At 47.6% G+C, this 26,256-nt stretch overlaps 1 protein-coding gene across 1 annotated transcript in view; it reads right to left on the bottom strand.

Moving 5' to 3' along the window:
* Positions 1 to 24,858, bottom strand: part of LOC142310074 (bactericidal permeability-increasing protein-like) — a 115,555-nt gene extending 90,697 nt beyond the window's left edge. The window contains exon 1 of the mRNA XM_075347541.1: positions 24,741 to 24,858. Coding sequence (XP_075203656.1) covers positions 24,741 to 24,852 — 112 coding nt within the window. The 5' untranslated portion in view covers positions 24,853 to 24,858. The remainder of the gene's footprint in view (positions 1 to 24,740) is intronic.
* Positions 24,859 to 26,256: the final 1,398 nt, after the last annotated feature.

The raw sequence follows: 26,256 nt of genomic DNA, 5'->3' as shown, positions 1-26,256 counted from the left end.
ACGAGCCTCAGGAGCATCTGTGCAGTTTGGGGTCTTGAGTCTTTTCATTAGGATATTTTGTGGCATCTGTGGAGGTCTCCAGAGGCCTTAAAGAGGTTGTCCACTACTTTTACATTGATGACCTATTCTTAGGCGGGCTTTGCACACTACAACATCGCAGGTGCGATGTCGGTGGGGTCAAATTGAAAGTGACGCACATCCGGCTTCGCATGCGACATCGTAGTGTGTAAAGGCTAGATGATACGATTAACGAGCGCAAAAGTGTCGTAATCGTATCATCGGTGCAGCGTCGGCGTAATCCATAATTACGCTGACGCGACCGTCCGATGTTCCTCGCTCCTGCGGCAGCACACATCGCTGTGTGTGAAGTCGCAGGAGCGAGGAACATCTCCTACCGGCGCCACCGCGGCTTCCGTAGGATATGCGGAAGGAAGGAGGTGGGCGGGATGCTTACATCCCGCTCATCTCCGCCCCTCTGCTCCTACTGGCCGCCTGCCGTGTGACGTCACAGTGACGCCGCACGACCCGCCCCCTTAATAAGGAGGTGGGTCGCCGGCCACAGCGACGTCGCAGGGTGGGTGAGTCCATGTGAAGCTGCCGTAGCGATAATGTTCGCTACGGCAGCTATCACAAGGATATCGCAGCTGCGACGGGGGTGGGGACTATCGCGCTCGGCATCGCAGCATCGGCTTGCGATGTCGCAGCGTGCAAAGTACCCCTTAGGCTAGGTCATCATTGTCTGATTGGCAGATCTTTGACACCCTGGTCCTTCGCCGATCAGCTGTTCTTAGTGCTAGCAGTAGGCAGCGGAAAATGCTCAGTTTTGGAGCTGCCCATTCAAATCAATAGGAGGCGAATGTGCAATACCCAGAGGATGGGGCAGCTCTAGAACTGACGATTTCTGGTCGCCTGCTGCCACCGCTGCCACCAATAACAGCTGATTGACAGGTGCTTGAGGTGTTGGACACCAGCCGATCAGACATTGATGATCTATCCTAAAAGATAGGCCGTCAATGTAAATGTAGAGGACAACCTCTTCAAGTGTGAGGTGCCAAGCATAAGAAACACTCCAAAAATTAAATAAATTTGATAATACCACAAATGAATGTGGCATAAAAATGATAAATATTGGGCTATTAAAACAAAAAAATACTTGTTTTGTAATATTTTAGCCTCAAGAGTTTTATTTTTGCAAGGGATGGTAGGAGACAATCACCCAACATTTTGTTACAATATCCCAATGTCTCAATATCGCAAATATGGCTATAAATACTGTTAGGGCTAAGCCACACGGCGAGAAAATCGGTGCGAGTGGAGTGCGATAAAACATCGCATTTCCCTCGGACCAATTCTAGCCTGTGTGTCAGCACACATGGGCGATTATTTTCTCAGCCCTAATCGGACTGAGAAAACAATCGCAGCATGCTGCGATTGTAAGCTGAGTCTCTTTCTCTCGCACCCATTCAAGTGAATGGGGCGAGAGAAAAATCGCACTGCACTCGCGGTACATCGGTGTACTGCTAGTGCAGTGCGAGAATGGCAATAGCCGGCTACACAGTAGAGAGGGAGAGAAATCCCTCCCTCCTCTCCTGAGTGCCGGCCCGCCCCCCGCAGCTGAGGTCTGCTCGCACGAACGGACCTCAGTTGCAAGGACACAGGCATGACACTCGGCTCTGCTGTACTGCCAGCACGAGCCGAGTCTCATGCAAGTGGATCGCAGTAGTGCCCGTGTGGCCCCAGCCTTAGGCTATGTCCGCACGCTGCGTTTTGGTTTAACAACAGAACTGCAGCCTTTTGACAAATGTACACTGCGTTTGATAAAAAAAATGTGGTCGACAACGCATGCGTTTTGACAGCGTTCTCATTGCATTTTGGCCGCGTTTTGGACAGTGCGTTTTGACATTGAGAAGTCAATGAGTGGAAAATGTTCACAAAACGCAATGAGAAGTGACATGCTGCTTTTTTTAGGCAATGATTTTGACAAATATTTGACAAACAAAACACTGCCTAAAAAAAAGCAACGTACGGAGGGAATTTCTGATTTCTCATAGCCTTTGCTGGGGAAGCAAAACGCATGCATTTTGTCAATGACACGGTGAAGTGTAAAACGCAGCCAAAACGCAAGAATAAACGCAACGTGCGCACATGGCCTTAAGGCTCAGAGCAAGGCTCAGAGAAGGAAGTGTGATATTTTATTACTAGATCTCAGATTTTGCTTGAACTTTTCTTCCCAAAACTCCACACCTGAAAGAATTCATGCAGGGGTATAATGAGTATATTAAGCAAACAGGTGTTTAATAGAATTTATAACAATCACACTGTGAATATGTTATTTAGCCCTATATTATTCTATTTCACAAGAAGTATTAACAGATAAAAACTATGATAAACATGTATATCCTATATCAGTAATCTGACCCTACCAAGAACGTGTGACCTCTGATTTCAGGCAGGCTGGGTACACACCACTCAATATGGATAATTAAAGCACTGAGACTGTATCATGTACATATTTGTTATAATGAAAAGTTGGTAAAGCACATTCATAGTACATGGCCTCCCTGCCTGAAACACTACCTTGTTAAGGATCATAGGTATTTTTATGCAAGGGGCCCACATTACTTTTCTGCCACTAGAAAAGCAAAGCAAAAGGCATAACATAAGATATCAGATAATAACCAGAATGACAAGTTACTCCAGTGTTTTTCTTGTAGTGGGTTCTGGTGTAGTCATGCTCACATGGTTCTACAGATCACTTCCCTTAAGGCCTCCGACACACATCCGTGCCGCCGGTACTTGTTTGGTACGTTTTTGCACGTACCGGCGGCACGGAGACACGTACACCAATGTTACCCTATGGTAACAGGCACACACACGTAAAACCACACGGAATGTGTGTCCGTGTCGTTTGTACGTGTGTGCATTTTTCCACACGCTCAACATGTCCGTTTTTCTCCGGAATCACGCAGGCACGGACCCATTGACTTTAGCGTATGTGACACGGAGCATGTCTGTGTTCTACCTGTACCGTCCGTGTGTGTTTTTTTGATGAATTTTGGATGCGATGTCGGTCAATTTCCCTCTGTCGGTCGGTAGCTTTCGCTGTCAGATGGTTGCTCTGTCTGTCTGTCTGTCCCTCTCTCTGTCTGTCGGTCGGTCACTCCCCCTCTCGCATAGTCACCGATCCCCGATCACTGGTGCGGCGTTACACAGCTGTCAAAAACGTCCGGCGGCTTTTACTTTTTGGAAAATGCCGTCCGCTCATTATTCAATCTCGTATTCACTGCTTCCTCCGCCCACCGGCGCCTATGATTGGTTGTAGTCAGACACGCCCCCACGCTGAGTGACAGCTGTCTCACTGAAACCAATCACAGCCGCCGGTGGGCGGGTATATATCTTGCAGTAAAATAAATAAATAAATAATTTTAAAAAAACGGCATGTGGTCCCCCCCAAATTTGATACCAACCAGGGTAAAGCCATACGGCTGAAGGCTGGTATTCTCAGGATGGGGGGCTCCATGGTATGGAGAGCCCCCCAGCCTAGCAATATCACCCAGCAGCCACCCATAATTGCCCCATCCATTAGATGCGATATTTCCAGGACTCTACCCAGCTCATCCCGAATTGCCCTGGTGCGGTAATAAGGGGTTAATCATGGCAGGCGACTCCCCGAGATACCTTCCATGATTAACCTGTAAGTTAAAGAAAATAAACACACACAACGAAAAATCCTTTATTTGGAATAATACACAAAAACAAACACCCTCTTTCACCACTTTATTAAGCCACAAATACCCCTCCAGGTCCGGCGCAATCCACGGAGGTCCCACGATGCTCTCAGCTCTGCTACATGAAGGTGACAGGAGCGGCCACATACCATGACCGCTCTCTGTCAGCTCCACGCAGCAGCTGAGGTGAGCCGCGCAATCAGCGATGACATCACTCAGGTTACTCGCGGCCACCGCTGGATCTTCCATCTGTGACAGCAAGTCGCCCAAGTGACTGAAGTGAGCTGAGCGATCTGCAAAAAAGTCACAGGTGAGTTAGGGTCTCAGATAGAGGACTCCAGCTAGCCGCGGGTAGCCTGAGTGACGGCAGTCATAATCACGCCGCTAACTTCAGTCACTCAGGGGATTATCGATCACCGGTGAGTCCTTCACGGGTGACCACTAATCAGGTCGCCACACACAGACAGAGCCGTGGTATGACAATGAAGTCGAGTGAAGTTCATCCAAGTTCATTCTCATCGCGCGTCTCTGTCTGTGTCGGCTGTCAGCGGGTATGTATCAACAACATTTTGCCACACACACGGATCATTTCAAATGGACACCACACGGACATTACACATATGTATCTCACGCATACACAGACATTTCACACGCACACACGGCGAGCATACGCCACCACACGGATGTGACACGTACCGGAGAAACGCCCATAAAAAACGGAACACGGTCCCGAAAAACGGAACGTGAGACATGTACGTTTTTTTTTTGCGGAAGTGTGTCAGAGGCCTTAGGCTCACTCAGATTTCTGTTGTAGGAGAAAAATGGACTGAGTTTCATCAGCGTTTTTGATCATTGTTTCATCAGTTTTTCAGATGAATGTTATCAGAGTTTGATCCATATTTCATCACGTACTCTCGGATGGGAAAAACATGTCTCCAGCTTCTCCTATCAATCCTTGAAAAAGAACAGTACACCAATTTTTCACTGACCCATAGACTTACATTGCGAGTTTGAACCGAAATCCGGAATAATATCACGCTAGTGATTTTGAGTGGACTACTCGAGCCAAGGAAAAAATGTACATGTGAACTACCCCCTCGACCAGTAGATGCAAACTTGGCTGGGTATAACGGCCGCACATAAAAAAAAATGATTTGGGGGGCTGCATTCTTTTTAGGACAAAGTAACATTTTTACTGGCACCCTATTGTTTCTCTACACATCTTTGGATCACTGGTTTTGAAATTTTCATGTTTGTTTATTATAACAAGTGTACAGTTTTTTGTATATATATATATATATATATATTTGACTAAGAAGGAGAGTGATGGGGTGCTACGCCAGATGACCTGGCCTCACAGTCACCAGACCTGAACCCAATCGAGATTTTTTTGGGGGAGCTGGACCGCAGAGTGAAGGCAAAAGGGCCAACAAGTGCTAAGTATCTCTAGGAAATCCTACAAGACTGTTGGAAGACCATTTCCATTCCAAGAGTGTGCAAAGCAGTAATCAAAGCAAAAGGTGGCTACTTTGAAGAACCTAGAATACAAGACATATTTTCAGTTGTTTCACACTTTTTTGTTAAGTATTTAATTCCATATGTGTTAACTCATAGTTTTGATGCCTTCAATGTAAATCTACAATTTTCAGAGTCATGAAAATAAAGAGAACTCTTTGAATGAGAAGGTGTGTCCAAACTTTTGGTCTGTACTGTAAATATTACTGTGCAAAATTAATAGGCAACTTAATAAAATCCAAATATATTCCCATCATACTTGTTTATTTTCACCAGGTAAACCAATATAACTGCACAAAATTTAGAAATAAACATTTTTGACATGCAAAAACAAAACCCCAAAAAATTAGTGACCAATATAGCCACCTTTCTTTATGATGACACTCAGCAACCTACCATCCATAGATTTTGTCAGTTGCTTGATCTGTTTACGATCAACATTGCGTGCAGTAGCCACCACAGCCTCCCAGACACTATTCTGAGAGGTGTACTGTTTTCCCTCCCTGTAGATCTTACATTTTATGAGGGACCACAAGTTCTCTATGGGGTTCAGATCAGGTGAACAAGGGGGCCATGTCATTATTTTTTCATATTTTAGATCTTTGCTGGCCAGCCACGCTGTGGAGTAGTTGGATGAATGTGATGGAGCATTGTCCTGCATGAAAATCATGTTTTTTTGAACGATACCAACTTTTTCCTGTACCACTGCTTGAAGAAGTTGTCTTCCAGAAACTGGCAGTAGGTCACTCCATCCTCAACCCGAAAAGGTCCCACAAGTTCATCTTTGATGATTCTAGCCCATACCAGTACCCCACCTCCACCTTGCTGGCATCTGAGTCGTAGTGGAGCTCTCTGCCCTTCACTGATCCAGCGTCTGGCCCATCCATCTGGCCCATCAAGAGTCACTCTCATTTCATCAGTCCATAAAACCTTTCAAAAATCATTCTTAACATATTTCTTGGCCCAGTCTTGACATTTCATCCTATGTTTCTTGTTCAAAGGTGGTCGTTTTTCAGCCTTCCTTACCTTGGCCATGTCCCTGAGTATGGCACACCTTGTGCTTTTTGATACTTCAGTAACATTGCAGCTCTGAAATATGGCCAAACCGGTGGTAAATGGCATCTTGGCAGCTTCATGCTTGATTTTCCTCAATTTAAGGGCAGTTATTGTGCGCCTTTTTTGCCCAACACGCTTCTTGTGACCCTGTTGGCCATGAAACACTTGATTGTTCGGTGTTCACGCTTCAAAAGTTTGGCAATTTCAAGACTGCTGCATCCCTCTGTAAGACATCTCACAATTTTTTTACTTTTCTTACTTTTCAGAGCCCGTCAAATCTCTCTTCTGACCTATTTTGCCAAAGGAAAGGAAGTTGCCTAATAAGTATGCCCCACTTATATAGGGTGTTGGTATAATTAAACCACACCCCTCCTCATTACAAAGATGCACATCACCTGATTTACTAAATTGGTAGTTAGCTCTCAAACCTATACAGCTTGGAGTAGGACAACATGTAGAAAAATTATCATGTGATCAAAATACTCATTTGCCTAATAAATATATATATATATATATATATATTTTTATATATATATATATATATATATATATATATATATATATATATATATATGTGACGCCTCGGCCTATCAGGTCATCACAGGGTTTTGTGCAATCTGCCCTTCTGCACAGTATCCAAATCCTCCTTGGTTACGGGTCCCTGGCCTTTGGTGTTGCTAAGAACAACCTAATCAAAATCCTAGAAACACTCTGCACCACACCCACCAGACACACCAATGGGCAGCTTGAAGGGAATGGGGCCGCCCACTTGGGGGGTTGGTAAGGGAGTGTCAGGAGTGTCAGGAGCAGTTCAGTTAAGAGAGGTGTAGCGTTGGCGGAGGTTAGGAGCAGGGCTCCTTGAGACTACTAGGTGGCAGACGTTGGTCTGGGCTTGGTAGGAGCTGGAACCCTGGTCGCAGGGGATTGTGACAAGGGGCACGGAACTGCCAAGGAGGGCAGCCGGCGGCTTGTGCCATCTCCGGGCAGTGGCCAGGGCACGACGGGGTACGTGATCCCTAGGCCGGGAAGTAGCTTTACGCGTCCTGGTAATTCACCTGACGAGGACAGAGTCTTCAAGATCCGTTCTCCACCCACTCCAAAATCGGGGTACTAGCGCAACGAGGGGGATAGGACTTTTCCAATCCGCAGTCCAGAAAATCCCAAGCGTGAACCCTGAGAGCGAGCTCACTCCCTTAGCCATACGGGTGAGCGGGACCCGACTAGTTCTACACTACAGGGGCCAATCAGTAGAAAGGTGCCAAGGAAAAGGTCACAGGCTAACATACAATACCAACGGGCACGGGATCCAGGTGTGCTCCCTTCCTGCTGCAGCGGTGCTCAGAACTTTGGTTTACAAGTTGTCGTTGTCAGCGTTATTAGATTGCGTGAGTACGCAGTTGTCGCAGGCGGAGGAGGGGACGCTGCGCTCTCCCACTGCTCGGGTCCGGGCGCTGCTGCTGCGGCTGCTGCTGCTCGGGGGTGGCTCGAGCGGTGGGCCAGATCCCGGGGACTCGAGCGGCGCTCCTCGCCCGTGAGTGAAAAGGGAGGGGAATTGATTGTGGGAATTGGATATTGTCCGTGACGCCACCCACGGTTATGGTGAGATTGGTGACACCACCGCTGCTCTGGACGGGGATCCCGGGAGCGATGACAGGGAGCAGCCTGGATGGTAGTTCTCCTCTCCGTGGGTAGGGGGTTGGTTGTCCCGGGGCCCGGTGATGGGGGTAGGGATGGATGGCAGGCTGGTTACAGGGCCTGGCGAGGTGCAGGGTCGCGGGGGCAGTGCTGTGCTGCACGGCACGGTGGTACTCACTCAGCCAATGATGAGGACACAGTTCTCGGGAAAACACACGGCTGGATGGACGGGTCCCACAGATGGCTGCGGTGTTTCTCCTCCCGGCAGGTTGATGGTGACTGCCTTTCCCTGCACCTGTGTACTGTAAACGGTTCCGATGGGTTCCCACCGGTAACCCGCTCCCCAGCTTGAATGGGTGCTGAAGGAGCCCCTTTTGCCTGCAGGCTCTGGCCCTGGGAACTTTAGCCTTGGCGGTGACTGTGTTTCCCTCTCTCGGTTGGACTGTTGCCTTCTGTCAGGACTTGACTGCTGGAAAACCCAGGAGGTTCCTTTCCCTAATGGATTTGGCAAATTCACGGCGACTCCTAGCCTTGCCGGGGTCCGCAAGCCCCTGCTAGATGGTGCTGACTTCTCTTCGCGTACCGTTCCGGTACCGCCGGGCCACCGCCCGTCCACGGTCCTTACGGTAAGCTCCGATAGGCCACTCCTGCAGACGGTCACCACCGTCTGCTAACCTTGCTGATCCGTCCGGGCCACACACCCGGACCACTTTCTGTTTGCTCAACTGCTACTTCCCTCCTTCCACTTTCACTTCCAAACCTAATCTGTCTTCTTTTCCCGCCTCCAGGACTGTGAACTCCTCGGTGGGAGGGGCCAACCGCCTGGCCCACCCCCTGGTGTGAACATCAGCCCCTGGAGGAAGGCAACAAGGGTTTTTGTCTGACTTAGGTGTGCCTGAGCGGGAGTGTGGGGTGTGTTGGTGTAGTACCTGTGACGACCTGGCTTGTCCAGGGCGCCACACAGTGACCCTTACCTCCCTAACGGTACCCCTCCATCAACATCACTGAGCCCCGGGGCATCCCCCCTACCCACGGAGGGGTTAAACACCTGGCTGCCATCCCATCGCCACCGGGTGTTCCCAACGGCAGCGGTGGTACTGCACCTTACCACTCACCGTGGGTGGCATCACGAACTTTAAATATAATGTCCCACATACCCCCCTTTTATATTGAGTGGCCGCGTGACCTCCCCGGGTCCGGAGAACCCCTCGAGCCACCGCGGATCCGGATCTGAGCAGTTCCAGCTTCTGACGTGGGGGCGGCACATATACATAACCATTTTTGATGGTAAAAAAACATGTTTTATTTAATTTTTTTTTACATTTTATCCCCTTTTTGTAAGTGATAAATTTTCACAATTAGCACCATACAGTAATTTTGGCCAACATCTTATAGTAATGTTCCCATCCTGGTCCTCATCTTTTAGTAATATTTCCCACCATGTTCCCCTTCTTGTAGCAAGGTGCATCATCTTGCTCCCCATTCTGTAGTAATGTGACCATCCTTGTCCCCTTGTAGTAATGTACTCATCCTTATTTCTATCCTGAAGTAATCTACCCATCCTTGTCCCCATCCTGTAGTATTGTGCCCCTTCCTTGTCCCCGTCCTGTAGTAATGTGCCCATCCTTGTGCCCATCTTGTTGTAATGTGCCCATCCTTGTCCCTATCCTGTAGTAACGAGCCCAACCTGGTCCTCATCCTGTAGTAATATGCCCATCCTTGTCCCCATCCCGTAGTAATATGCCCATCATGGTCCCCATCCTGAAGTAATATGCTTAGCCTTGTCCCCATCCTGTGGTAATGTGCGCATCCTTGTCCCCATCCTGTAGTAATGTGCCCCATCCTTGTGTCGCGGGCGGAGGAGTGGACGCTGCGCTCTCCCACTGCTCAGGTGCGGCTGCTGCGGCTGCTCGGTGGCTTGAGTGATGGGCCGGATCCCGGGGACTCGAGCGGCGCTCCTCGCCCGTGAGTGAAAAGGGGTGGTTTGGTTTTGGGGATATTGTCCGTGACGCCACCCACGGTTGTGGTGATTGTGTGGACACCACCGCTGCTCTGGACGGGGATCCCGGGAGCGGTGACAGGTAGCAGCTTTGGTTGTTTATCCTCCCCTCCGTGGATAGGGGGTTGGTTGTCCCGGGGCCCGTTGATGGGGTAGGGATGGATGACAGGCGGGTTGCGGGGCCTGATGAGGTGCAGGGTCGCAGGGGCAGCGCTGTGCCGCACGGCACGGAGGTACTCACTCAGCCCAATGATGATGACACAGTTCACGGTAAAACAAGCGGCTGGATGGACGGGTCCCTCGGACGGCTGCGGTGTTGTTGTTCCCTGCAGGTTAGCGGTGACTGTCTTTTCCCTGCACCTACTTTTTCTGTACGGTTTCGATGGGTTCCCACCGGTAACCCGCTACCCGACTTGGATATGGGCCGGAGGAGCCCCTTTTGCCCGCAGGCGCTGGCCCTGAGAAACAGTTGCCTTGGCGGTGGCGGTGTCTCTCTCACTGGGTTGGACTGTTTGGGAACCCGGAGGTCCCCTTCACTAACGGATTCGGCAACTTCACGGCGACTCCTAGCCTTGACGGGGTCCGAAAGGCCCCTGCCACTGGTGCTGGCTTCTCTTTGTGTACCGGTCCGGTACCACCAGGCCACCACCCGTCCACGGTCCTTACGGTAGACTCCAATCGGCCACTCCTGCAGACGGTCACCACCGTCTGCCAACCTTGCTGTCTCGCCCGGGCCACACACCCGGACGCTCTTCAGACTGTTTGTTTGCTCTAGTACCACACTTTCCTCCTTCCACTTTCGCTGTCAAAACTAGACTCCACCACTTCCTCCACTCAACTGTCTGTTTTCCCGCCTCCAGGACTGTGAACTCCTTGGTGGGCGGAGACCAACCGCCTGGCTCCACCCCCTGGTGTGGACATCAGCCCCTGGAGGAAGGCAACAAGGGTTTTGTGTCTGACCTTGATGTGCCTGCTGGGAGTGTGGGGTGTGTTGGTGTTGTTCTCTGTGGCCCCTGGCTTGTCCAGGGCGACACACTTGTCCCCATCCTGTGGTAATGTGTCCATCCTTGCGCCCATCCTCTAGTAAGGTGCCCATCCTGTGGTAAAGTGTCCATCCTTGTGCCATCCTGTAGTAATGTGCCCTTTTGTGCCCATCCTGTAGTAATGTGCCCTTTACTGGACTTTTTCTTGTAGCAATGTCCCATCCTGTTCCCCTATTGTGCCATTCTCAGAGGTGTGGTATCCCATTCCCGGGTAAGGGGAGGCCACAAGTCGTTGCACACACAGACACACACTCTTAATTTAGCGACACTCCATTGGGCCATGGTTATGGCGAGTTTCAACTTAGGGAGGGGTGGTTTATTTAGAGGGAGCAGACTGTAGAATGATAGTCAATCAGGAAGTGGACGCGGAGGAGAACGGTCCTGGGGTCTGAAGCTGGAGCAGCTCGTTCCAGGATCAGAAAATAAGGAGTCTTAGGGTTATGGGAAGTGAGCCATCCACCCGTGGGCTCACATCCACAGCCGGTATACCGGTGTGGAGGGACTTGGCTGCAACGGGAAACCGGTTCCTAGATTAGAGGAGAACAACCAGGCTCAGCTAGAAAACAGGAGGCTGAGATTACTTTAAGTACCGAAGCCACCACCGCACATAATCCGCTGAAAAGGTCACCACATAGGACCAAGGGACAAGGCAGGAAAGCCACCCATAAAAGGGATCCAGGGACACCAGCTATGGGCACTGTGTATGAAGTGCGGGGCAGGTGGGAGAGGCCAGTGCAGGAAGACGACCAGGGAAGGAAAACAGAAGGGTGCAACGGGTTGTGCTTCTGAACTGTTCGGGGATCGGCTGGGGCCCATCACATCAGGACCCAGCACTCCGAGGGCAGCATCTGACTAGTCGTGGTAACCTGGAACTATCAACAGTGAGTAAAGAACTTTTGACTGCATCCCTGTGTTGCCCAGTTATTGTCTGTGCCTCCGGCCCTGCACCCCGCCATTACATCCCAACACCATAGACTCTATCACCTATTTACCTGCCCAGGGGCTAAACTGTACCCGTGGAGAGCTCAACCACCTCTGCTGCGCCACCACTGACGCCAGGGGACCTGCAAGGCAGCGGCGGCTCATATCTGGCCGCACACCACGGATGGCATCACAAACTCATTTCCCCTTGTAAATAACATTTAAAACAATACTGCTGGAGTCACGGGCCTTGCCGCCGTGGCATCCAGGACAGAACCGGCCTGGTAATGAGTGTCCCACGGCCCTGGTGTGCGTGTCACACACACACACACCAAAACTTTCTTCTCACCTGTCCTCTGTTCCCTTGGCGTCCTTTCATCTTTGCTTCATGCAGCCCACAGGGACGTGGACCCGGTAACGATTGAAGCCTCTGTCGGTGCTTCATATGAAATTCAGATGAACATTTTGCTGCCGCCAGCCAATAAGAGGTAAGCAGCTAAGGTCATATTTGTCAGTTGCTTGTCTCTGATTGCCCGGGAGCAGAATTGAATTGTGCAGTGAGAGCTTGACTCCACAGCACCAGCAAAACATTCATCTGAAATAAAGCTCTGACAGCTGTAGCCCCTCCACCGGCCATGATTGTTACCGGATCCACGGGTCTGCAGGTCGCAAGAAGCAGTCTGAGGGGCTGCATGCAACCCGTGGGCCGCGTGTCTGAGACCTTTGCCTTAAGGCCCTATCACACACAGAGATAAATCTTTGGCAGATCTGTGGTTGCAGTGAAATCATGGACATATTGTTCCATTTGTACACAGCCACAAACCTGGCACTGATTGTCCACAATTTCACTGCAACCACAGATCTGCCACAGATCTGCCACAGATCTGCCACAGATCTGCCACAGATCTGCCACAGATCTGCCACAGATCTGCCACAGATTTATCTCTGTGTGTGACAGGGCCTTTAGACTTTTATAGACAACCTTTCTGTTCTGTCTGTGAAAAATACTTATAAAACTCCATATGAGGAAAACCGGACATCTGAATGACCACTTACAGAGCAATAGATACTAGTAAAAATCTTAAACTTTTAAGCACTGTATAACACATACCAAAAGCCATTATATCTGGAAAAACTGTATATATACATGATAAAGTCTAACTTTAAAAAAAAAAAAAAAAAATTCTGCCAATGTAGCTATGTGAGAGCTTGTTTTATGCAATCAGGTTATATTTCTCCATGGCTTCATTTTTCATTCATTTTGGGGTACATACAACTTATTGATTGCATTTTATAAATTCTTTTTTGGAGGAGTTTAGAAAAAAAAACTATTCTTCCATTTTTTAAGTTTAAAATTTTGCCACATTCATCCTGCACTATAAATGATGTGTTACACTTATTCTGAGAGACAAATTATGACAATACTAAATTTATATAGTTTTTATATTTTACTTTTACAAAATATACATACTTACGCTATGTGTAGATGGTGTTTTTTTCAGGTGGTCATAAACAATTAGGAAATTGCAGGGCAGGTCAGTGAGGCTGCACTGAATGCACCCTGACTGCCGAGCCCGGTATGTAACAGGTTAAAATCCCACTCCCATGCCCGAACCCTGCCCCTTTTATGGTGTCCAATCCCACTATTTTCCTCCCCTATATAATTCCCCTTACTTCCTGGATTCGGCCTCTCCTCATCCTGAGACACGGACGCTGCTGTGCTGCTGGCAACCCGGACACAGTCTGCTGCTGGTGAGAGATGGCCGACACTTTGGCTGCTGCCATAAGGGACAGAATCGGGAGGGATGGTGACGCCTCGCTTAATGCTTTCTTAGATAAGCCGCTTCCCGTCCCTCCTGAGCCTCAGGCGGTGATTCCCGGCGGCAGGCGGTCCGCTCGGCGTACTCGTCCACCGGAGCGTCTGAGTCCCACACCGATAATGTCACGGGGCATGCGCACTTCTCGTGCTCGCGCCTCGCGACTAGCCCCCCAAATCCCTCCTCGGTTCCCGACCGCAGTGGCTACACGCCAGTACTGTCCCTCTGGCAGCGTGGACCTGCGGTCGGTAGCTATGATGTCGCAGGGCATGCGCACTTCTCGTGCGCACGCCTCGCGACTGGTACCGCCCACTTTCACCCAGCTCCCGACCGCAGCGGCTGTGCGCCAGGACTGTCCCTCTGGCCGCATGGATCTGCGGTCGGGAGATTTTAACCCCCATGTACCACCAACTCATGTGGATCCCTCACCCCTCACCCCCTCCCAGCTCCTCACTCCCTCCCAGTTTCTCACTCCCTCCCAGCTTCTCACTCCCTCCCAGCTTCCGGCCGTGGCTGCTGCACGCAGGCACTGTTCCCCTGTCAGTGCAGAGCCGCGGCCGGTATTAAGCCCGCTACACACGCTTCAATATATCTCACAATCCGTCGTTGGGGTCAAGTTGTAAGTGACGCACATCCGGCATCGTTTGTGACGTATCTGCGTGTGACAGCTACATGCGATCAGGATTGAACGCAAAACCGTTGATCGCAAACACATCGTATCATTCTCTAGAATTGAGCGTTTTGTTGCAAGAACCTAGTCAATTGTAACGTGTGACATCCCTCATACGATTTTGTTGTCTGATGCTATGTGCGCAGGTGTGCGCTCTGCACCGCAGCGTAAAAAAGGTCTGCTTCAGAGCGCAGCTGAAAAGCTGCGTTCTGAAGCGCCTCACAATGTCTGTCATGCACTAATCTCTGTCAGTCGGTCACTATCTCTGTCCCTCACTCTCTGTCCATGTCAGTCTATCCCCCTCTCTCATATACTCACCGATCCCCGATCCCCGGCGCTGCACGGCATTCACACTGCTGAGGCGGCTTTTACTGTTTTGAAAAAGCCGGCCGCCCATTAAACAATTTCGTATTCCCTGCTTTCCCCGCCCACCGGCGCCTATGATTGGTTACAGTGAGACACGCCCCCACTCTGAGTGACAGGTGTCACACTGCACCCAATCACAGCAGCCGGTGGGCGTGTCTATACTGTGTAGTGAAATAAATAATTAAATAATTAAAAAAAACGGCGTGCGGTTCCCCCCATTTTTAAAACCAGCCAGATAAAGCCATACGGCTGAAGGCTGGTATTCTCAGGATGGGGAGCTCCACGTTATGGGGAGCCCCCCACCCTAACAATATCAGCCAACAGCCGCCCAGAATTGCCGCATACATTATATGCGACAGTTCTGGGACTGTACCCGGCTCTTCCCGATTTGCCCTGGTGCGTTGGCAAATCGGGGTAATAAGGAGTTATTGGCAGCCCATAGCTGCCAATAAGTCCTAGATTAATCATGTCAGGCGTCTATGAGACACCCTCCATGATTAATCTGTAAGTTACAGTAAATAAACACACACACCCGAAAAAATCCTTTATTAGAAATAAAAACACACACATATACCCTGGTTCACCACTTTAATCAGCCCCAAAAAGCCCTCCTTGTCCGGCGTAATCCAGGATGATCCAGCGTCGCTTCCACCGCAGCTGCATGGAGGTGACCGGAGCCGCAGCAGACACAGCCGCTCCGGTCACCTCCATGCAGCAAATGAAGACAGCCGTGCGATCAGCTGCTGTCACTGAGGTTACCCGCGGCCACCGGTGGATGCAGCGGTGGCCGCGGGTAACCTCAGTGACAGCAGCTGATCGCACGGCTGTCTTCATTTGCTGCATGGAGGTGACCGGAGCGGCTGTGTCTGCTGCGGCTCCGGTCACCTCCATGCAGCTGCGGTGGAAGCGACGCTGGATCATCCTGGATTACGCCGGACAAGGAGGGCTTTTTGGGGCTGATTAAAGTGGTGAACCAGGGTATATGTGTGTGTTTTTATTTCTAATAAAGGATTTTTTCGGGTGTGTGTGTTTATTTACTGTAACTTACAGATTAATCATAGAGGGTGTCTCATAGACGCCTGACATGATTAATCTAGGACTTATTGGCAGCTATGGGCTGCCAATAACTCCTTATTACCCCGATTTGCCAACGCACCAGGGCAAATCGGGAAGAGCCGGGTACAGTCCCAGAACTGTCGCATATAATGTATGCGGCAATTCTGGGAGGCTGTTGGCTGATATTGTTAGGGTGGGGGGCTCCCCATAACGTGGAGCTCCCCATCCTGAGAATACCAGCCTTCAGCCGTATGGCTTTATCTGGCTGGTTTTAAAAATGGGGGGAACCGCACGCCGTTTTTTTTAATTATTTAATTATTTATTTCACTACACAGTATAGACACGCCCACCGGCTGCTGTGATTGGGTGCAGTGTGGCACCTGTCACTCAGAGTGGGGGCGTGTCTCACTGTAACCAATCATAGGCGCCGGTGGGCGGGGAAAGCAGGGAATACGAAATTGTTTAATGGGCGGCCGGCTTTTTCAAAACAGTAAAAGCCGCCGGAGCAGTGTGAATGCCGTGCAGCGCCGGGGATCAGGGATTGGTGAGTATATGAGAGAGGGCTGGTAACTTCAGTTACTCAGGAGATTAGCGGTCACCGGTGAGTCTTCACTGGTGACCGCTAATCAGGACGCGACACAGACAGAGCCGCAGCATCACAATGAAGTCGGGTGAAGTTCACCCGAGTTCATTCTGACAGTGCGGCTCTGTCTGTGTCTGCTGTCATCTGCCGTTCAGCTCTGCTACATGGCTGTCTGTGTCTGCTGTTAGCGGCCATGTAGCAGAGCTGAATGGCAGATGACATAGTAAAAACGCATCCCACATTACACACGCTTGGCAAGTCAATAAATAAAAAAAAAAAAAAAGGTGCCCAATGCATACGTCACAGAACACATGATCTAAAGGATCGCACACAAAATTGACCAATTTAACATAGACTACTAACGCTCGTGTGACAGCAAATGAACGACCAACGTGAAATCTCATAGATCCCGTATGAAATCTGGGCGTGTCACATCGCAAATGCGATTGTACAACTAATTTCAACGTGTAAAGTGGGCTTTAGTTAACCCCTGCCTCCCCGAACCGCTATTAAAACAGCCACCACCATCACAAACAATAACAGGGGGACACCATGACTGTGGCTCCTCGTTCATGGAAGGATCTGCAGGCATGGTGCACCCCCTACCCTTCCTCTCAGTTTATTCAGCAGGATGCACCCCTGGGTGCTGGGGCAGTAATAAGCCCTCCTGGCCCCTTTGCTCAGTTGCAGCCCCTCACCATGCCACCTTTGGTGCAGGGGGCTGCAGGTGTGCACCCTGCAGTATCTGCCCCTCCCCCACCTGCACGAGCCTCATCTGCTCGATTATTAGCCACTCCTGCCCCTTGTCCACCTGCCCCGGCTTGTCAAGTCCCTGATATTCCTGCTTTAACACAGGCGGTTGCTGGATCCCTGGCCCGCGGTCGTAGCTGCCGTGGGCGCGGTATCCGCTCTGCCTTGCTCTCCTCAGCGTCACCCCTTCGCAGCTCTGGCATACGCAGATGCTCTGCAGGTGTACACCCTGCAGTGTCTGCCCCTCCTGCACCTGCACAAGCCCCATTTGCTCCTGTTTCACCAATAGCGGTTGCTGGATCCCCGGCCCGCAGTCGTAGCCGCCGTAGGCGTGGTAACCGCTCAACCTTATTCTCCTCGGCATCAACCTCTCGCAGCCCTGACCACAGACGCTCTGCTGGATCACATAGCAGACATAGCCACCATTCCTCCCGACGTTCCAGATCCTCTCGGAGGAGCCGCCGTTTCCGTTCATTGAGGTGGCGTTCTCCTTCCATTACACCGTGTCCCTCAAATGGCTCAGTTGTGCCCCATGGGCAGCATCACTGTCGTTACTGACCTCCTCAGAGGGAGACGATTGTTGATCCTCTTCAGGAGCCTGCTGTCGCTCCCCTTTCGGATGTTGGTGAGTACCGATACTTGGGGGCGTTGGGGGGTAGTGCGGGCATAGCAGCGACTATTCAGACACTGTTAGCTAATTTACTGGCGGGTGGGGGAATACTAGTTAACCCTTCTTTAGCTGGTCCACCTCCTTCACAGTCTGACCCCCCCGCCTTGTGCTGACATTCATAGAGACGCTTTCTTTTGCGGCATTGCCCCTTTGGGATCCCATTTGGATGCTGAGACTGTCCGAAAAATATGGGCGAATGACTATGTTGATATATGGTCTTTAGTTACGACCGTTTAACATACAATTGACAAGGAATGAAGCTCATCTGATCGTCCTTTCGAGAGGAGGCCGAAAGTGGCTAAGTCCATTAACAACTAGCTTCAGGCATTTTTTGTTATGGGATGTGTCATGGGACAGAAGCACCCTGATCGCTGTTTTGAGATGTTTGTATATCTCAACACCATTTATAATTCCTACAAGTCACATGGGGGATCAGCTTGGTGGCGTTACGACAAGGATTTTCGCCGTCGTTTGGCCCTTCAACCCCAGTTGGGTTGGGGCGTGAAAGCCACGGACACTTGGCTGCGTTTTATGCTGGCCCAGAAGGCTTATGACCCCCTTCACCTTGGCACCTCTGCGGCCTCTGGCTCAGTGGCCGTTCGTAGACCCGGCGCGTGTTGGTTATTTAATGAAGGCCACTGCCACTTCTTTGGCCTATGCCTGTGGCGGAGCACATGCAGTAACTCAGTGCCTTAGTTCGTCTGCAAATTTTCCAGCGAAACCATCGAATATGCTGGATAAGGACGCCAGTGGGCGTTCTCGCGATGGGACCGTGGCTCGACCGGTACCCTAATAAAGAGGCTGTTGCTCAGCTGTGCTTTGGCTTTATTTTGGTTACCCTTCTTAGGGATTGCAATTGATTCCAAAGCTAGGGGTTTTTTTTCGCCTCCCACCTGACAAAGCTTGTTTTCATTTCCCATGTGTTTTTTGGATCTGTCCATAGCGTCACATAGTAGGAATTGCTTGTGCGTGTAATTTTGTTTGTCCATTTTGAATTGGTTCTTTTTGCGTTTTCCGTTCGCTTGGTCTTTTTTGGCGCTTGTCGAACCGGCGAGCAGTTGTTTTGCAAAGCACATTTCCGGTGGTTTTTCGGGCGGTTTACGTGTTTGGGTTCGTAAGTCCAGGAACGGATCCATCCGGTAGGTATTATTTGGTTAACAACTACATGCGCTGCTCAGCTCCAGTGTTTCCTCCTACTTCTAGAGGATAGGATAGTCCCTAGCTGTCAAAAGTTCCAGTTCTTGTTCCTTTTACATCAGTGTCTTTGGTACACATTCTTTTAGGATGCGTGCTGCTACCGAGGCTGCACGGGCTCATTTACCAATCCTGATTTTCAGCACGTCGGTAATGGTGTTCCTCTTGTTTTGTGCGTTATGGTATCCTTCATTTATTGCTTCACTAATGGATGGTGCGGTATCGCTCAAGCTTTTCATATTCGGTGATAAGCTCTGTTCCTGTCCCAGGAGGTCCGACATGGTAAAAACTCCATCAGGAGTCCATCCTTACTATGTTCCTCACAGTGGAAACTGACAGTTTAAATCTCTGAGACAACTTTTTGTATCCTTCCCATGAACAACTATGTTGAATAATCTTTGTTTTCAGATCATTTGAGAGTTGTTTTGAGGAACCCATGATGCCACTCTTCATAGGAGATTCAAATAGGAGAACTACTTGCAAGTGGCCACCTTAAATACCTTTTCTCATGATTGGATACACCTGCCTATGAAGTTCAAAGCTCAATGAGGTTATAAAACCAATTTAGTGCTTTAGTGAGTCAGTAAAAAGTAGTTAGGAGTGTTCAAATCAAGAAATTGATAAGGGTGCCCATACTTTTGCACCGGTCAAATTTTGATAAAATGCGGATTGCACATTTTCTGTTAGTACAATAAACCTCATTTCAATCCAGAAATATTACTCAGTCCATCAGTTATTAGATATATGAAACTGAAATAGCTGTTGCAAAAACCCAAATTGTTATAAAGAAAAAAGGTTAACATTAATAGGGGTGCCCAAACTTTTTCATATGACTGTATACCCGGTTGGATTACAACGGTTAATTTTAAGTTGTGACCGACCCCAACCCAACAAAAGACGAGAGTTTGTATAAATATTTGATTATCTCTCCAATAAAGTTGATTTGGTTTACTACAATTGTGTGTTTTGTTCGGGCATGGGACATTGGTTCAGTGGTGGGGTCTCAGCAGTCATTACTTTTTTGGCGAGTTTCAGGAGGAGTTTGGCACTTCCTGAAGCTATTTTGAAGAATTTTTATTCCTCTAGTGGTTTTTTAGCCTCTTCAATCAACAGTTTGCCTAGTTTGTAGCAAAATGAGTAAGAGCCACTAAAAAGATGAGACATGCACCTTTTTTATTTGTCCACCATTTCAGTTCCAGACTCGCTTCAAAATATTCCTCAAAAACTCTGTGTGCACATAGCGTAAAGGGAACCTGTTACATGGAAAAATGCTATTAACCTGCAAATATGGGGTTAGTCTGCAGGTTAACAGAATTCTAAACCTGTCTGGCTGTGATTGCACATTAAACTCTGCTGCCAGGAGGAAATGAACTTTAATCCTCCTGGCAGCATTCCGATTTCAGTCATGGGGGCAGCTCCAGTGGGGTTTCAGTCACCACTCTATGTATGGAGAGTGGCGGCTTGGCTGTAACAGTGCCCCCCACACTGACTGACAACTGGTTCTAATGCTGAGTGGGTGTCAGTCAGTGCCGAGGGCGTAATTACAGATTACGCTTTCCATACACGGCGCCGCCCCTGTGACGGAAACAAAAAGTCACTTGTGACTGAAACATTGCTGTATCCTATGAGCCAATAAAAGGCATTTTTTTCATTCTATGCTGAGTGTTGCCTTCCCGTTTCTTATATATATATATATATATATACAGTACAGGCCAAAAATGTGGACACACCTTCTCATCTCTAGAACAACTGTTAAGAGGAGACTTTGTGCAGCAGGCCTTCATGGTAAAATAGCTGCTAGGAAACCACTGCTAAGGACAGGCAACAAGCAGAAGAGACTTGCTTGGGTTAAAGAACACAAGGAATGGACATTAGACCAGTGGAAATCTGTGCTTTGGTCTGATGAGTCTAAATTTGAGATCTTTGAATCCAACCACCGTGTCTTTGTAGAAAAGGTGAACGGATGGACTCTACATTGCTGGTTCCCACCATGAAGCCTGGAGGAGGAGGTGTGATGGTGTGGGGGTGCTTTGCTGGTGACACTGTTGGGGATTTATTCAAAATTGAAGGCATACAGAACCAGCATGCCTACCGCAGCATCTTGCAGCGGAGTGCTATTCCATCCGGTTTGAGTTTAGTTGCACCATTTATTTTTCAACAGGACAATGACCCCAAACACACCTCCAGGCTGTGTAAGGGCTATCTGACTAAGAAGGAGAGTGATGGGGTGCTACAGTCACTAGACCTGATCCCAATCGAGATGTTTTGGGGTGAGCTGGACCGCAGAGTGAAGGCAAAAGGGCCAGCAAGTGCTAAGCATCTCTGGGAACTCCTCCAAGACTGTTGGAAAACCATTTCCAGTGACTACCTCTTGAAGCTCATCAAGAGAATGCCAAGAGTGTGCAAAGCAGTAATGAAATCAAAAGGTGGCTACTTTGAAGAACCTAGAATATAAGACATATTTTCAGTTGTTTCACACTTTTTTAAGTATGTCATTCCACATGTTTTAATTCAAAATTTTGATGCCTTCAACGGGAATCTACAATTTTCAGAGTCCTGAAAATAAAGAAAACTCTTTGAATGAGGTGTATCCAAACTTTTGGTCTGTACTGTATATATATATATATATATATATATATATATATATATATATATATATATATATATATATATATATATATACAGTATATATATATATATATATATATATATATATATATATATATATATATATATATATATATATACAGTGATGCCTCGGTTTTCGTTGATCTCGGTTGTCGATGGTTTTGGTTTTCATTGATTTTTTCCACTAAAATGTGCCTCGGTTTTCGTTTGGTTTTGTCTGCATGCCCACGTGACTGCGCTGCTATTTTTTGCAACAGCAGAGGGTGATTCATGCATTCTCCTGCTCTGTGTAGCATTGTGTGAGCGTAACCTCGCTCTTCAGTTTCAAAATGTATGTAAGAAATATAAGATAAAATGTATTTATTCTTTACATGAGGGGTTTTTATTCATTTAATATTCCTTTTATATTCATTTTGTTAGTGTTTTTAGTATTAATCACTATCTTTATTCCCTATAAAATGTGTTTTTGGTATGTATTTTAGTGTCTAAAACGGATTAATTGGATTTACACTGACTCCTATGGAAATAATTGCTTCGGTTTTAGTCGGTTTTGGTTTTCATTGATTCAGCCCGTGATGCACAACCGACGGGGGCGGGTGCTTTCACCAGCGACATCACTAGCGATGTCGCTGTGTGTAAAGTGCCCTTTAGTGTTTTCTACTTTAATGTACTTTTTTTTACATTATGTATCAGTTGAATCAATAATAAAATCTTAGGAAGTAGTCTGTAAAAAGCACCTACAAAATAATCAATTAGCAATGAAGAAACAGTTCAGGACAAAAAGGTATAATTTCAAATAAAATGAATAATCATATATACATACAGTGTCTACAAGTAGTATTCAACCCCCTGCAGATTTAGCACGGCCTACCTGGAGATTTTGGCCAAGAACCTCCGCTCCTCCATCAAGGATCTTAAGATGGGTCTTCATTTCATCTTCCAACAAAACAATGACCCAAAGCACAAAGCCAAGAAAACCAAGGCCTGGTTCAAGAGGGAAAAAATCAAGGTGTTGCAGTGGCCTAGTCAGTCTCCTGACCTAGGCCACTGTATATATACATATATATGGGTACATATAGAAATATGTATATGTATATATATATATATATATATATATATATATATATTTCTTATAATATTAAGTTGACCATTTAAGAATAATTGTCTTTGAAATGACTTATTTTTGACCTATACAGTACTGTCTCTTTGTTGGTAACTGATTATTTTGAAGGTGTTAGATTATTTTGTAGGTGCTACACACATATATAACACAATATATATATATACAGTGCCTACAAGTAGTATTCAACCCCCTGCAGATTTAGCAGGTTTGATAAGATGCAAATAAGTTAGAGCCTGCAAACTTCAAACAAGAGCAGGATTTATTAACAGATGCATAAATCTTAGAAACCAACAAGTTATGTTGCTCAGTTAAATTTTAATAAATTTTCAACATAAAAGTGTGGGCCAATTATTATTCAACCCCTAGGTTTAATATTTTGTGGAATAACCCTTGTTTGCAATTATAGCTAATAATCGTCTTTTATAAGACCTGATCAGGCTGGCACAGGTCTCTGGAGTTATCTTGGCCCACTCCTCCATGCAGATCTTCTCCAAGTTATCTAGGTTTTTTGGGTGTCTCATGTGGACTTTAATCTTGAGCTCCTTCCACAAGTTTTCAATTGGGTTAAGGTCAGGAGACTGACTAGGCCACTGCAACACCTTGATTTTTTCCCTCTTGAACCAGGCCTTGGTTTTCTTGGCTGTGTACTTTGTGTCGTTGTCTTGTTGGAAGATGAAATGACGACCCATCTTAAGATCCTTGATGGAGGAGTGGAGGTTCTTGGCCAAAATCTCCAGGTAGGCCGTGCTATCCATCTTCCCATGGATGCGGACCAGATGGCCAGCCCCACAGCATGATGCTGCCACCACCATGCTTGACTGTAGGGATGGTATTCTTGGGGTCGTATGCAGTGCCATCCAGTCTCCAAACGTCACGTGTGTGGTTGGCACCAAAGATCTCGATCTTGGTCTCATCAGACCAGAGAACCTTGAACCAGTCTGTCTCAGAGTCCTCCAAGTGATCAGGAGCAAACTGTAGACGAGCCTTGACATGACGCTTTGAAAGTAAAGGTACCTTACGGGCTCGTCTGGAATGGAGACCATTGCGGTGGAGTATGTTACTTATGGTATTGACTGAAACCAATGTCCCCACTGCCATGAGATCTTCCCAGAGCTCCTTCCTTGTTGTCCTTGGGTTAGCCTTGACTCTTCGGACAAGCCTGGCCTCGGCACGGGTGGAAACTTTCAAAGGCTGTCCAGGCCGTGGAAGGCTAACAGTAGTTCCATAAGCCTTCCACTTCCGGATGATGCTCCCAACAGTGGAGACAGGTAGGCCCAACTCCTTGGAAAGGGTTTTGTACCCCTTGCCAGCCTTGTGACCCTCCACGATCTTGTCTCTGATGGCCTTGGAATGCTCCTTTGTCTTTCCCATGTTGACCAAGTATGAGTGCTGTTCACAAGTTTGGGGAGGTTCTTAATTAGTCAGAAAAGGCTGGAAAAAGAGATAATTAATCCAAACATGTGAAGCTCATTGTTCTTTGTGCCTGAAATACTTCTTAATACTTTAGGGGAACCAAACAGAATTCTGGTGGATTGAGGGGTTAAATAATAAATGACCCTCTGAATAAACTTTTCACAATTTAAAAAAAAAAAAAAAAATGAAATAACATTCTTTTTTGCTGCAGTGCATTTCACACTTCCAGGCTGATCTACAGTCCAAATGTCACAATGCCAAGTTAATTCCGAATGTGTAAACCTGCTAAATCTGCAGCGGGTTGAATACTACTTGTAGGCACTGTATATATATATATATATATATATATATATATATATATATATATATATATATATATATATATATATATATATATATATATATATATATATATACACTGTATATGACAGAGGGAGAAGTACTGGGGTTGATTGAACATGTATGTTGCCCATTACAGCTGTGATTCCTTACACCATCTTTACACAAAGGACTCACACTCCTGAAAATCACAACTTGTTCGCTTACGTACACTTAATACACATAGAAACATACCATAATCCAGCCCTTTCTGGGTGATTCTCACAACCAAACCAGGATTAACTGCGTCTGTTGCTCCAAGAATTACCATAAAGAGAGCCAAGGTTAATGCGTAGCTCGGTGCCATCTTCAATACATGTAATCTTGGCAGTAACTAAATAGCTGCTGTAAATGAAAAAACTACAAAAAATGAAGTGAAACTTAATGTAGCTAGTCGGAATGAGGAAGTGGAGGTTGAGATTTTACTGGGGTTGTCCCTGGGATAAATGTGCAGAACACTATACAAATAAACATATACAACATATACAAAGACACTGTATATACAATATAGAGACTCAAGGGCCAATATCATTGTGCAGCATCATACAATAGTAATCGTGTGCCACCAGGGGTTACACCTGTTCTCTTCTACAATGTACTAAATGAATTTAAACAGAATTTATACGCATGTTACGCATTAAAATAGAAATTAACATATTCCAAATATATGAGCAAAGGTAATACAAGAATAAAGATATATGAACAGAAATTCACCAGGAATAGGAAGAACTGATCTTCCCTCTACTAGTGCCCTTACATTAGAAGTGAACATTGAAAGAAAGGGAAGAGGAACATGTACAGTGGTGCACGTGCAGGGTGTTTTCTTCATGTTAAACCAACTCCTAACCGTAACCAGTCCTCTTAGTAGTCCTACACTGAAATAGTGCACTTAATGAAAACTCTAAAGCGGGCTTTACACGAGACGATAGATTGTGTGATATGTCGTTGGGGTCACGGTTTTCATGATGCCCATCCGGCATACCGCACGACGTGGTTTCGTGTGACACCTCCTAGTGATGCAGTATCGCTCACAAATCGTGAGTCGTGTACTCATCGCTAGGTTTCATATAATTGTTTAATTAAAATGGCGGCAGTTGTTCATCGTTTCCGGGGTAGCACACGTTGCTCCGTGTGACACCACGGGAACGATGAACAGCAGCTTTACCTGCTTTCCGCGTCACCCGACGGCTTAGTGGAAGGAAGGAGGTGGGCGGGATGTTTACGTCCCGCTCATCTCCGCCCCCCGCTTCTATTGGCCGCCTACCGTGTGACGTCGCTGTGACGCCGAATGTCCCGCCCACTCCAGGAAGTGGACGTTCGTCGCCCACAACGAGGTCGTCCGGAAGGTAAGTACGTGTGGCGGGGGTTCAACGAGTTTGTGTGCCATGGGCAACTAATTGCCCGCGACGCAAAAACGATGGGGGCGGGAACGATCGATTGTGCTATCGCACAATCTATCGTCTCGTGTAAAGCAGGCTTAAGTCTTCTTTCACACTTTCGTTGTTTTGCATCCGTCACAATCAGTTGTGTGACTGATGCAACGGATGCGTTGCAGAGAGTGGCACAACTGATGTGACTGATGCTGCAAAAAATAATCCGTTGTTTTGTTTATTTTTTACTGTTTTACCAGCGGCCGACTTTTGTGAACGATCAGCTGATCGGCTGGCGGCCACCGGGCGATCAACTGATCGTTCAGAAAAGCCGGCCACTG

Source organism: Anomaloglossus baeobatrachus, chromosome 5 (assembly GCF_048569485.1).
Source record: "Anomaloglossus baeobatrachus isolate aAnoBae1 chromosome 5, aAnoBae1.hap1, whole genome shotgun sequence".
Taxonomy (NCBI): Eukaryota; Metazoa; Chordata; class Amphibia; order Anura; family Aromobatidae; genus Anomaloglossus; species Anomaloglossus baeobatrachus.
The sequence above is the reverse complement of the archived record's forward strand: the minus strand, read 5'-3'. Positions and strand labels throughout refer to the sequence as shown.